Source organism: Emys orbicularis, chromosome 23, assembly GCF_028017835.1.
Source record: "Emys orbicularis isolate rEmyOrb1 chromosome 23, rEmyOrb1.hap1, whole genome shotgun sequence".
NCBI classification, from domain to species: Eukaryota; Metazoa; Chordata; order Testudines; family Emydidae; genus Emys; species Emys orbicularis.
Genome location: NC_088705.1, coordinates 2,285,355 through 2,299,968, shown reverse-complemented (window position 1 = coordinate 2,299,968; position 14,614 = coordinate 2,285,355). Strand labels below are relative to the sequence as shown.

At 46.5% G+C, this 14,614-nt stretch overlaps 1 protein-coding gene across 1 annotated transcript in view; it reads right to left on the bottom strand.

The window, feature by feature from the left end:
* The window catches only part of GRIK3 (glutamate ionotropic receptor kainate type subunit 3), a 229,489-nt gene extending 223,114 nt beyond the window's left edge, over window positions 1–6,375 (bottom strand). Inside the window, exon 1 of the mRNA XM_065421725.1 lies at window positions 6,258–6,375. Coding sequence (XP_065277797.1) covers window positions 6,258–6,372 — 115 coding nt within the window. The 5' untranslated portion in view covers window positions 6,373–6,375. The remainder of the gene's footprint in view (window positions 1–6,257) is intronic.
* Between the last annotated feature and the right edge of the window lie 8,239 nt (window positions 6,376–14,614).

The window sequence follows — 14,614 nt, the reverse complement described above, 5'->3', positions numbered from 1 at the left end:
GAGACCATCCAAGGCCTATGCATCATTTCAGTTCTACATAAACCTACTGAATTTCACTTTGTGCAAAGGTGTCTATGGATCAGTGCACACAGTCTTGAGAAAGTGTCTGTTTCATTCAAGGAAGCAGCAGCAGCAGCTGCACACAAGAGGTTATATTTATTTCAGTTGTATTCCGATTCCTGTGTTTAACTGGGGTCAGTTTTCAAGTTTCATCTTAATATCCTATGTGAGTGTCTCAAGAGGAAGCTGAGATCAAACAATTAGACTTCTCTGCAATAAAGAAGTAATGTTGTTATTCAAATACATTGAGAACTAATATGCCACCAACAGTTTACTCTGCCACCTGTACAGTCTGCTGGATCTTGTGACCTGAAATAACATTTTCAGTTATAAAAAGCTGGAGCAATGGGTGCATGGTGTTGGAAATACAGAAAGAGCCACAAAAGCAGAAAAGTGATTTAAAAAAAAAAAAAGTTTTAACTTGCAAAAATGCAACATGCAAACAAGCAGAGAATCCCAAGGAAATCAATTTCCCTGTGGGGGCTTGTGTCTCCCATTGATACAAGAGGGGACCAGATTCTGATCTCATTTACCCCTTTGTAAATTGGAAGTAACTCCACTGACTTCTAAAGAGTCACCCATTTACACAACAGGTGTAAATCTGGAGTCAGAATCTGGGCCAAGGTGCATTTTGCAGTCAGGCTGGCATTGACACTAACTCATGCTAACTCAGCCCAGTGGAATTCAAGTTTCAGTTCTTTCTGTTTACACCTCCCGTTAAAGAATAAAATGGCTGGAATTTGTGCAGTCAGCTTGGCTGGAAGGGAAGATTCCTCAAGTTAATGTTTTCTAAGTCTGTATGCTGATCCCAGGTGGCAGGAAGCCACTTGTCTAAAGCTATTTGCTTCCGGGGGGGAAAAAAACATATTGATCTTCATTCAGCTTGTGTCTGCTCCTACACACCAATGTTTCATCGCATCACCAGTCACTGAAAGAAATTTCTCATTGTTTTACAGTCAGTGATTCCCAAATTCAAAGACAAGTGTTAGGCCCATTCGGCTGTAGTGACACACAACGGACTCAGGAGAGTTGCTGCAAACTGCGTGGCATTGAGTCTGATCTCACTCACACCAGTGTAAATCCGGCACCACTGAAGCCAGCGGGGCTCCACTGGCAGAAAACTGGAGTTAATTGGAGTCTGGCCCTCTGTCTGTGTGTGTAGGATTAGGAGAGGCTTATACAAAATAACTATGTAAATAAGATGTTTTCATAATAGAAGGATGAATAGGGTTGGTCTCTATCCCATATACACCCTGGATTAAGGGCAAGGAACTCCCCTGAACACAAACCATTAAACCGTTACCTACTGGCTTGGGGCCAGCAGCTACACTATTTACCAAAAGGCAGGCAAAACCTAGCAACCCCTCACACCTGTGAACTCCTGTTCTACAGCCCTGCAATAATTCAGTCCAGCCCTTCCCTCACTCTCTCACTGAAACAAGAATTTCTCCAAACTATTAATCAAGCCTGAGCTGAACAGAATAATACTTGACTAGCCTTTCTGAGAATTACCTCCTGCAGCCTTCACAAATCCCATAGCATTCAGTGCAGATCCCTGCTGGAAGACATCTCTCTTGCCTCGGGAAATCTGGGTTTTTAAAAAATAAAACTTCCTTTGCTGAAACTAGAAATCTGGTTTTAAAAATATCCCAGACACACAGTAATAAGCCCTGAAAAAGCTGATCTCACAGGGCAGGATAATTATGCTCCAAATTTATTTTCTACGTATTTATATAAAATAATCAATGATCATTTTCCCCTGCCGACTACAATCCAATTGTCTCTCTCTTCTGCATTACTTGCAAATCACCCAAACAATCGATGCCCTGACCTCTTCCCTTACCCGACACAATTTAAAAAGAGAAAATAAGAGACAAAGCCCTATAATTCAGCTATCTAAGATTGTTTCTTTAAAAGTTCAGTAAGGGCCCAATCCTGTTATTAGTGACGTAGATGACAAAATTCCCATTGACTCCAGTGACACAGGATTGGGCCCTTCTATCACACTTGAAATATAACAATCTATGGAAATAAATAAAAAGAAAACTGTAATCTTAGTAACAACAACAAAAATGTAAAGCTGAAGAAAAATGAAGGGGAAAGTGAATCCTTTCAAATATTCAGAAAACACAATGAAATTCGCTCCAGACAATAGCTCCCTTGTATGCAGAGAGGAGGATGTGGTATGTATGTACTGAGGGTTCTGGTGACAATATAAGAAATGAAAGCACAAGTTCAAGTAATTTGCACCTACATATCACTGAGCTCTTCAGAAAAAGGTATAGTCCTGCAGCCCTTATTCACTGCAGTAATCCACTAAAGCCGGCAGGATAACCCATGTACATTAAGGCAGTCGGATTGAGCTCAGGACATGTATAGTGCTGGTGCTACATAATAACAAAAGACCAGACAACCAAAAATTGCAAACATTAAAATAGTGGATTAAATTCTACCACTCACTCTCCTCTTGTATATTATTATTTATTATTAGTCTTGTGTTCATATTGGCTGGTTCATATCTACGTAGGTTTTGCTTTCTGGTCTTGCATTGACATAATTCTGAGTAGTTTCTGAAGCAACTAAAATTCATTTGTTAAAAACAGTATATGCTTGAAATCTTAAGTGTGATGTCATCTCCAGTAATGACACTTCGCATCGTTACGGTTAGTAACTTCAGACATTACAAGATGGCATCAAGCTCTCGTGTATCACTCATGAAGAGTGCTGCTGCTGCTTTTTTAATCTAAAAGAAAGGCCAGATAAATATGCTGTTTAAAATAGCTTAATCATATTCTACACATTCAGAGCAGCAGCTTTTACTACATATTGGGCATGACGCTGCAAATACTTATCAAGTGCAGCACTTACTACCAGGAGTAGTTCCATTGATTACCTTCACATCCAGCGTCTGACTATCACAAACCACTGAGGGCTAAATTCTCTTCAGTCGCATGGGTGTAAATCTGGAGTAATTCCACTTAAGTCAGTGGAGTTACTCTGCATTTACCCCAGTATGACTGGGAGCTGAATCCAGCCACTTGACTGTATAGAAGATCTATTCTGAGGTTTCTGTGTAATATTTGAAAATATTTGATGGATCACATAAAATTCAAATAGATATTGAAAATGCTGGGGAAAACTCCCATTTAATAATTTTTAAAAAGGCATGTATTTTCTGCATTACCGATCTCTTCCCTCCCTCCTTTCCCCCATTATGAGTATCTGAGAGAGAGAGAATGCACTTTCTGGCTCTTCCCTTCCTTGTCCTGGATGCCTTCCCTAGAATTCAAATGGCACATATTCAATTGTCCGTTTCGTTTGAAACCAAACTAGCCTTTAAAACTTGACTGTTTTTAAAGCACAAAGGCTACCTCTTCGGGAGGTTTCCATGTCCCAGTGTACTCTATTCATTAAAAGCGGGATTTGGAATGGGTGTAGCTGTGGACAAACTGACAGGCAAATTAATGCAGAGAGAAAAAACTGCATTTTTCAACTGAACCCAAGGGGAGGAAAATATGATGCCAATTTTAAACGAATGGCGCTAAGGCATTTGTAGCTTTCCTTACATCCTCAGTCACCTGTCTGCATTTTAACTTTCTTATTTCATTGACCAAAACCAAGTTATGCTCTGCCAGAGGCAGGCGTTTGGCTTTTTTAAGTTTAGAAATTAAAAGCAGCCCTTTCCGATCAACCCTTAACAACACTGACGGGAGCGGTGGGCAGAGGTGCTTGCAGGGAAGGAAGGCCAGACTGCCCACTGTGGCGTCATTTACGCCAGGCTAGTGAGAGAGTAAAACCCTGCCCGTCTGAATGGAAGCATTCGGCACTGGTATAGGGGAGGGCAAGGCAACGGCAAATCAGACCTACAGTGTCTCCGCCAGTGAGAATGATCCAGGGGGAAGGTTCATGATGATTTTTTTTAGTAGCACCTGAATGTGAAATGTCCCTTTCTTCTCTGCTCTTGCAGCAAGTGCCTGGACCCTTTTCAAGCTCCAGCAGAAAATACTTTTCTTGGGTGGTTGAGGCCACTCGGCCTTGGAGTCTATTGCTGAATGATTCCATTGAGCAACAGTGAGGTCCCAAGAAGATGGGCCTAATCCTCTGTGGTGCTGAGCACCCTCCCCTCCCAGTAACTCCAATAAGCTCCCCTTCAAGTGTCTGCTTGAGTATCTCCGAAGGCCGGACAAATAAGGGGGCAGCTTGCAGCTCTGATGAGCTAGGCAGATGACAGTGCAAAGCATTGTGGGTCAAGTGACTGAGCCTGATTCTCCACTGCCCTACACCTTGTGCAGTCCTTCAATCGCTACCATGTCAGAATGGCAGCATCTGACAGCCCCTTTGTTCAGGACGACATGGCTGCACCAGGTGCCTGGTAGTGGAGAAAGTTGGATCACAAGTTGCAACTCCCAATGCCGCAGGGTTACAATTGGATCCAATAATGTTGGACCCGTGTTCCTGTGCAAGCACATCCAGCTGCAGGACTGGAACCCGAGACGCCTGTCCCCTCTCAGATGAAACTTCCATGGACTTCGGTGGGAATTTAGCCTGAGTAAGGACTGCCGGCCGAGCTACAGTGGGGTTCTGCTCCACAGAGCTGACGGAGCCGCGCAGAGTCATGGAGCCCAGGCAGGGGTCTGCACCCTCCCCGTGCTACAGAGTTTCCACCACCCTGGTAGGGAGGGGCATTTCAGAGCCGGGGATCTGCAATTACATAGACTGGATTTAGGAAGCTGCGAAGGCCCCTGACCCTGCCGCTGGATCCATGCAGGCGTTTCCTGAGCCTTCCCCCTCAATCCATGATGGTCTGCACAGGAGCAGGCCTCTGTGGAGACAACTGCAGCATCAGGCCTCAGGGCCACAGTCTCTTATTCCCAGACCCAGCAAGCGCTCCGCCTCCCTGCCTCAGGCCATTAGTCCCGAGGGCAGGCTAGGTCATTCCATGGGGGGAGAGACTGCACCTGGGGAAGTAACTGCCTCTCCTGACAAGGGCAGGATTTTATTTGTGGTCCGACTCCGTTGTTTTCCGCTGACAGACATTGGTGAGGGCTGCTGGCAAGTTGCATTTGGTAAATAAGGCCCTGTTCCGCTCTGTTTTCCTCCGGCCAGCCCTTCCATTGACAACTGTTCAGCCACAGCCCAGAGGGTCCCTTTGTAAAACTCCAATGACAGCTGTGTCACGTGGCAGAGAGCAAACCCCTGGCTTTGTGCGCCCAAAACACACAACCAAAAACCGCAGGTGCTGCCTGTACCTGGCCTCGAGCCCTTCCCTAAATCAGAGACTTCAGAACCGCATCTTTAAGTACAGAGCATTTGGGACTCTCTCCTGCATGCCCGGCTGTGCAATCTCTTTAGGTAACATTATTAAACCTCCCGGGAACCTCGGTTATTCCACAGACCAAAGTTGGCAGCCAGTAACCGCTGTCTGGCGTTAGCTGCCAGGGGCGGAGAGTCAGCGGGAGTCGCGGCATTTGATCCCTCGCCTTTTAGGGCTATAGCCCCCCTCCCCCCTTCACACCTCAGCCTCCAGAAAATCAAACTACAAGCAGCTCCATTCAATCCAGTGCCTCGGGGTGCTGCTGCACCTCCCAGCTCCTCACCACGCCCCGCAGAGCCAAGGGACCCCGCGAGCGCCCACTCCTCTTCCTGTAGCTTAACCCCCCCCCCCCGCCGCGTGCACACAGCCCCTCTCCTGCTCTGGGGCCCCCCAGGCCAGCACCCCGCCTCCAAAACACCGAGCCGAGGAGAAGCCGCCGCCCAAACTTTCCCTTCTGCAAAGCCCCTTCCCGGGAGAGGAGTCACTGGGGGCAGCTCTGCCTCCTCGCCACAGTCCCCGACAAGCCCGCAGCTGGTGTCTCGCCATGTCTCCGAAACCACCCCCCTGCCCTGCGCCTTCGACACCTGAAGTGTCCTGCAGCCCCTGCACGCTCCCCGCCCCATCGCTGCGGGCAGAGAGACCCCCTGGACATACGCCTCGTGCGCCCCCCGCCTCCTGGAGCAGCCCAACTAGTCGGTGCGCCCCGCAGCCGCCTGTCCTCTGCCTCGGCCCGGCACTTCGGCGGCTTCCTTTTGGAAAGTGCACTTGGCTAGCCAGGGAGACGCCAGAAACCCCAGCAAAGCTGGGGCAAGCCCTGTCCACGCAAGCAGCCCCCCCCCAAAAGAGGAGCCGGGGGGGCGAACGCAGCCCCCGCCGCCCTTACCTATCCGGATGACATGGGGCATCCCATGCGAAGACTGCATCCAAAAGCTGCAAGCCAGGAGCCCGACCCAGTATTCCACAAGCACACTCCGCAGAGCGAGCCAGAAATGGGGCATCGTTGGGGGAAAACGCCTCCCGGGCAGTGGAGCGTGGGGGTCCCCTCGCGACCCTACGACTTGAGGGCGAGCTGGGTGTCCTGGCGGTGCCCGGGGTCTAGGCGGAGCTGGCAGGCCGGGGCGAGGGGAGGCGGCCCATGGCACATCTTACTGGACTCCGCAGCCTGGGCTGTGTAAGTCCCCCAGAAGCGCCGCCGGATCCGCCCCGCGGGCTGGTGCCTGGGCCGAGCGGGGCTTCACCTGCAGAAAGCTCTGACTGCTCCGTCTCAGCCTGCCGGAGTCTCTCTGTCCCCTCCTACCACTGATGCTATCGCTGGTGAGCACAAAGCCCTGGAGTGGAGTCTTGCACACACACACACACACACTACGGGGGGGGGGGCAGAGTTTGGAGGGGAATGAAAACCCCAAAGCGCAGCCCCCACGGGAGGCGGGCTGAGAAGGGGCAGGCGGGCGTCTCAGCTTCTCGGGGGACAATCAGAGGCAATTGCTCAGGCCCCCGGGAGCTGCCCGTCGGGGGGGCGCAGGACTCGTCCCGGCCCGCTCAGGTACCGGGACACGCGCAGAGGTGCGCGCTGGGCGGGGGGGGGGCTATTCCGCGGCTGCGGAGCCCGCCCAGCCTGGGACCCGCGGGAGGGGGCGCGAGCCTGGGGGGGCTGCTCCCGGCCGCGTGCGAGCCTGTCACCCTGCCTCGAGCTCTGGGCTGAGGTGGGGGGGGGCAGCAGTGGGGTGCCCGGGGAGGGGTGTCCCTGCAGGAGGGCTGGGTGGGGGCACAGGCGGGAGAGGGAGCCCCCTTCAGGCAGCCCGGACAGTGACCGTGGGAAACTTCTCCAGGGGACCGGGAGCTCGCTCCGGGCCAGGCGGGGGGTGCAGCCTCTCTCCGCCTCGCAGCATCACTTCAGCCTGGAGCAGGGAGACCCGTCTGGGCAGCGCCTCCTGGCTACTGGCCTGGCGCTTGATTAGGGCATTGCATGCGGCTAGAGGTAGAGGTAAGGGAAAGGGCAGAGACTGGGCATCCTGAGTTTATTTGCAGGGAGGAGCTGGCAGGTAAAGGGGATGGGGCTGAGGACCATAATACTAACTACAAAATAAGCTCATCTGGTGGGAGGTGACAGGAATCCCAGAGCTGCAGGGAGAGGCGCTGCGAAGCAGCCCGGAGTTCTGCGGTTAGAGGAGTTTAATGACCTCCGGGACAGACACAAAGGGCTGGAAATTCACTAGATAAGCGGGCTGCTCTGTCAGCTTGCTGGGGCGCGTTTATGTCTCTCTTTTAAATAGTTTGATCTATTCCATCATCCCCAATCGCTCTCATTTGCCAGCTGTCTGCAGCTGCATTGCCGAACGTCTGAGGAGCAAATCTTTAATTTTCTTACCAACGTACTAATAGTCTGTAACTATTCATCCTTTTCATTTTCCTTGTCTTTTCAGTTCCTCAGTGGTAGGCTCACAACCCCCTAGCATTGTAGGGAATGCTAATATCTCTGGCCTATCGCTGAGCAATTAACACAGTACTAGCCCTCATGAATCCCCATTTATCATTCATATCCTTAAAGAAAGCGAGGAAAAGCCACCCCCACCCCTGTCAGCCTTAAGTACAGAAGGAAAGATTCTGATTTTTATGGTTTGCAGCAATTAGTGAGCACATCTGTGTAGCACAGCAGGTTAGCCAGGTATCCATATGTGCCCACTATCGGGGTATCTGATCACCTGTATGTGTCTCTAGACTATAGAATTAGTAACTGGTGGGGACAGCAGCTACAATATATTGCTTGGGCTACAGACAAATTACCAAAATTATGACATAGGCTTTGGGCCTAATTTCACAAGGGAGGTGACTTTTTCTCAGTCTGGCCCCATTGAGTGATTAGGTCAATTACCAAGCAGTGGGGGCAGGGCTCTCCAGCTGTCATTTGCACAGGTGTTAAATCCTAGAGAAATGCTAATAGCTGATAGCACTGTGGGTATGCAGAGGCTCTGAGCTCCTCGGGGATTTCATTATCTACATCGTGGGTATACATGTAGGTGTTTCAAGCAAAGACAATTTCTATCGTCTCCTGACAGTGCTTTGGTGGTACCTAGAGGGTTAAAGATTCAGGGAAAGGGCATGGAGGAAAAGTCTCCCAGCTAATGGCTGATATGAGGGACAGCTGTAGCTCTTATGCTCTAATAAATTTGTTAGTCTCTAAGGTGCCACAAGTACTCCTGTTCTTTTTGAGGATACAGACTAATACGGCTGCTACTCTGAAACCGCTCTTTATAAAGGGCATGAGCTGGGGGCTACTTGTACTGAGACACAGACAGATGTGTTTGGGGAAGGAAGAGAGGTAGCTAGTCCTTATTGCTGTCAGTCTGGGCAGGTTGTAGAGAAGGGGGGTTGATTTTATTTAAGTCAGGCCAGGGGGTTCTGCCTCTATCTTAGGTGTAAAAGCCAGTTGCAGGTGGATGTGTTGGGTTAGTTTGTTACTGGGTAAGGATTGTCTCTTAGTACTGGGTGCTGCACATACCCAGAGTATGGGCCCCTGATCCTGACTGGGGCCTATGGATAGGTGCAGTGTAATATAAATATTAATCACAGAGCATGGGTGTAGTTTATCTTTTGCTGTTTGATTGGAGTTGGATAGGGTGACCAGCTAGCAAGTGTGAAAAATCAGGATGGGAGGGGGATAATAAGGGCCTATATAAGAAAAAGCCCAAAATATGGGGTCTGTTCCTATAAAATTGGGACATCTGGTCACCCTAGGGTTGGATGGTATGCAGTGGCCATGGATGGTGCAAGCTTTTGTGGAGAGAGCTCTGCACTGTTAGTTGAGGCAGAGAGGGGAGAGAGAGAGCTGGAAACAACAACAAAAATTTAACCAAGGCAAACAAAAATGCCTGCAACATCTAGCAGCAGAAAATGTGGTATATAGAGGCTTTCTGGGTTCATATCTCCTGCCCATCCATATAGAAGCTGAGAGTCTTGCAAGGTGAAAAATTGAACAGGATGGCCATTCCTTGATCTAGTTCCCTTCCCATCCTCCCTTTTATTCCTGAAGCCCCACCCTGGCTCTCTCACTGGTTGGCCTACTCTCCGCACCCTTCTCTCTTGCATAGGCAACTTAATAGCGTCGTTCTTTTCTGGCCTATGCTCCCACCAGAGAAAATTCCACTCTCACGCCAAATGTCAGCCTGGGATTGTTCTATGTCATGATCAATAACAAAACAGTTTGAAACCCCAGCTCAGAGTCCTTGTCCTAATCACATCAGAATGTTTTTAGGAAGAGAATATGTAACTCTACATATGTCTTTTTACATACAAATTCCCACTGAAACATGCTGCAGTAGATGTTTTTAACACACCTGTGTGGAATGACCTACTGATAATGGGCCAGATTCATACATTGACTGTAGTGGAGATACACCAAAGATGAATTATTCTATAGCTGTGGCAATAACATAACAATTGTAAACATTATGAAAACTGCTGTGTGAAATGCAGAATTAATGTTGCATATCCCAGTTAACTGAATTTCAGCAAAATGTAATTATTTACACAGTGCATGTAAGGAGCTGTACAAAATAAAATAAAAAATCCAAAACAACTCATTCCTTGTCTTGAAGACCTTACTGTCTGTCTAAGCCCACAATACAAATTGACCTGGGAGACTCAAAAGAGAATGAAGTGGTATCATCACAAGTTGTTAGAACACCTTACAGAAATCTGATTGTTCCATTGTCCTTCACTAGAATAGCATAACATTGTTGTTTTACAATTCTTATGTGATTTCCATTGATTGTGGTAAAATCTATTTGCATAATGCACAAATATAGTGAAAATAGTTTTATGGCAGTAATTCATTATTTCACAGTATATCCATAACCAATTAATGCAAATTATATACTGTGTTTACAGTGCATAAACATAGAATACTTTTTATTTGTATGAATTAGGAAGTTGTGTGCTCACAAGTAGCTTAAGGTGTCATGGCATTTTTTTAGAGTCTTTTACTACATGTTTTTGCAGTGGTTACACATAGTAGTTCATGCTGTATTTGTTATACTGATAGGACTATGACACTCATGAACATGTTACATTGATTGTATACGTAAGAACCTTAATGTTCTCTCACCCACAGCAAGCCGGAAGATTTATGGAAGTTCTAAATGCCATTAATTTTAATGCAAAGCTTTTTCTCTTCAAGTATAAAAGGAACTGCTTACAAAAGAGGACAAAATGTTGAAACATTTTATTAATATCTAGAAAAAAACTGCTGATCAGTGAAGGACACTTTCAAATAAGATTAATGTTTCAGACAACCTAAGAAGGATGAAACTCACACAAAGAGACATGATATAAGCACTTCTACCTTCAGGACATTTTTTCTATACTGTAGAAGGGAAAAAAAGACCATTTAAAAAACCAAACATACCCCAAAACAATGGTTGTCTAAACTGGTTCATTTGAATTAGCCACGTGCACATGAATTTTGTTTAGATTTATATGTATTGGGTATAATATAACCACAATCAATGTGAGATATGAGGCCCAGTGCTCACATTACTGAGATTCATGTGCTAAAGTCTTATAAAATACTACAGAGTAAATATGCAGGATTTGGCAAGTACAGATTCCTAGGTCTTGAGTGCCCTCTACTGAAATATTTTCAGCTATCCTTTAAGTTTGACAGTTAGCAGCTTGATTGATAGGTTTGGTAAATTAAATTCACTTTAATGGTTCACAGGTTCACCTGTTATGGAAGATTCTTCTTTCCTTTCTCACACCCCAATTAAACACTTTTTTTTTTAACCTTATCTGTTTTTCATTCTAACCTCTCCCCCAGCTTCCTATATGCCACAATACAGGCGGTGGAGAGAGCCCTTTGGCCGGGGGGGAGGGAGTGTGGTTTTTGAGACAATCTGGGAATTGTTATTGCATTGATTAGCATCAGGAGGGCTCCATTATGGTAGACACTCTGCAAACCTGTGAGAGAGAGTCCTTGCCCCAAAGAACTTTAATAAGAATAATAGAGTTTTTTAACATTTATGTTATGGTATCATTTAGAAGACAGACCGAATTAACTGAGGTCAGGGCACTGTAAGAACACATAAGAGAAAGAGCTTACAACCTAGATTTGTTCTGCATTGTATGTTGTTGATTCAGAGAGAGAAAAGGACAGAGGGGAAAAAATCCACTCATGTCTCAACACATCATCTATAATGGGAAGAACATTTTTTTTCATGCATCACTAGGAGCCTGAACAGGAGTTTATTTGACTGTCTCTTATAAACCATAGTGATACTGTATACACCACAAGACTCAGAGCAGTCAATGCTTTCATCAGCTAGTACATCTTACAAAGGATTCCTTCCCCCCCACACACAGACAACAGAGTTAAAGACTTCTGGAAATGCCATAAACCTCTCATATATTTGTGAAGGGTTGCAAGATAGTGAATGTGCTTCCAGCTCCATTAGAAAATCACATAGGCAGTATCATTTGAAAGTCAAAAGGAGACTTCCCTGCATCTTAGATTTTTGTCAAGTTTATTCTCACTAGACACATTCCTGTAGATTTGCCAGGAAAGCATGTTTTGCAGCTAAACCTACTGTATAAAGTCATGACTGTGCAGCTAGATAGACAAATAGACTAGACACTAAAGTGAGAGGCGAAATATGATTTTACTGCAATCTGTTTTACAGTAGTCCAGGATAAACTACTAGAAGAAATGTTGCTACACTACCCGGTGTACATTTCTGTCCGTACATACTGTAATGTAATGAGTCTGAAATGTATCCACTTCTGTGGAATGCATTATTGCGAAAATAAGGCAAACACATGGAAAGAATGGAAGTTGCTGTCAAACGGGAGAGTGAACTCCCTCTGTTGTGAAGGAGGGAGTGAAGACTTGAAGGATGTTCATACCTCCTGCTGTACTCCCGTTCATTTTACATGAATATTTCCGTGGGCGGGGTGGCAATGCTACCGGGGAAGAACTCTTATCAGAGCCTTGTATGTGGCCCATGTGTCTAAATGGATCAAAAAGCATCTCCCCTTTCATTCCATGGAACAGTTTGCACCATTTGCTTTTGTGAGAACTACCTTCTAGCAACATGCTGTTGATTTGACTAAGGCAGTTGTGGCAGGAATTGAAAGTCAGGGAGCCTGCGTGATCTCACTTTATACCAGAGCAGATTGGGGGGAATTCCAGTGCAGCCAGTGGCTTTGCAGCAATGCAAACCCGGGGTGAGTGAATTGAGAGTCTGGCCCAGAGCATTTTGACTGAGGCTGGCAGAATCCTAGGAACCAGGTCCTCATCTTGGTGTCATTCGTTTTAAGACACATCCTCTGCTACCATCCTGCTGGTTCCCCAACCCCGCACCATGGGCCATCTGGGAACAGAGCTAGAGACACCTGCTGCACCCAAAGCTGCAAAAACCCAAATGACAAGCAATGATCACATTAGGAAAGTTTGCCAGACTTTCACGCCTGGGGCTGGCTTAATTAAAGCCAATGGAGAATTTTAGAGTGAGGAAATAATTAGGGCAACAAGGAAAAATGTCTTTTTTGTTTGTTTGTTTGTTTGTTTGTTTGTTTGTTTATTAATTATGCCACAGCTTGCCTCTCCCGTGGATCCCTTTCCAAACTCATGCCTAGCGTGAAACAACTGGCAGGTGGCATGCTGGGCTGATGGATCGGCAGCAGCACATGTTCACCTGTGAATATCTGGCATGCAGGGATCCCTTTGTTTCAGCCAGTGAGGCAGGCAGGCAGCCCCCTAGATATTCAATAGGTGCAGCTTTTGGGAAGAGAGGCAGGATGTAGGAAGGAGAGCAGTGATGCAGAGCTAATTCCGGAAGCGGTTCTGCCACATAACTGTTACGATGCGTGCATTGGAGTCATGACCCACTGGAGGGTGAATCACAGCTTATTTTAGGGTATGACTCTGTTCTTTGTGCTCACCTCTTCCAGCTGCCACTCACAAAACGTGGGAGACAGAAACTGTCATTAAACATTGCCCTGCCCCGTCAATATTTAAAATGCTGAAAAGTAGATCTACTCCAGCCTCGGAAAAGCCATCCCTTATAAACCCTCTGCTACACCACTGGGCAAGCGGAAAGAGCAGAGTGTCATGATGATTACTAAAAAGCAACAGAGGGTCCTGTGGCACCTTTAAGACTAACAGAATGATGATGATTACTATAATCATTCAGCCCTTGGCCACTCTGCATAAACTTCTAATAAACTGCAATTTCTTGAGCTGGGAACACCTAGTCCCTGTTCCACTCTGGTTCTTATCTGGAACCCATCACCATGGTATCTGTCCTCTATAAAGTAGACTGAAGCCACTAACTGTTTTTAAATAAGCTACTAACCAGCAATTAGGTGCCAACTGCTTTCTACTATTCCTGCTCTGAACTGGAATGGGAGCAGCTATGTGGAGGTGAAAGGCTGACCCCATTAGCAATCCCTTTGGTACATGCAAAAACAACGAGGAGTCCTTGTGCACCTTAGAAGACTAACGCATTTATTTGGGCATAAGCTTTCATGGGCTAAAACCCACTTCATCAGATACAGGGAGTGAAAAATACAGTAAGCAGGTATAAATATACAGCACATGAAAAGACGGGAGTTGCCTTACCAAGTGGGGGGTCAGTGCTAACGAGGCCAATTCAATTAAGGTGGAAGTGGCCTATTCTCAACAGTTGACAAGAAGGGGTGAGTATCAGCAGAGGGAAAATTGCTGGCACATGATGGCATAGATCACATTGGTAGATGTGCAGGTGAACAAGCCCCTGATGGTGTGGCTGCCCCTCTGCCATGTACATTGGCCAAACCAGACAGTCTCTACGCAAAAGAATAAATGGACACAAATCAGACATCAAGAATTGTAACATTCAAAAACCAGTAGAAGAACACTTCAGTCTCCCTGGATACTCAATAACAGACTTAAAAGTGGCAATTCTTCAACAAAAAAACTTCAAAACCAGACTTCAATGAGAAACTGCAGAATTGGAATTAATGTGCAAACTGGACACCATCAAATTAGGCCTGAATAAAGACTGGGAGTGGATGGGTCACTACAAAAAGTAATTTCCCCTCTGCTGATACTCACACCTTCTTGTCAACTGTTAGAAATGGGCGATGTCCCCCTTGATTGCATTGGCCTCGTTAGCACTACAAAAGTAATTTTCCCTCTATTGATATTCACCCCTTCTTGTCAACCGTTGAGAATAGGCCACCTTAATTGAATTGGCCTCGTTAGCA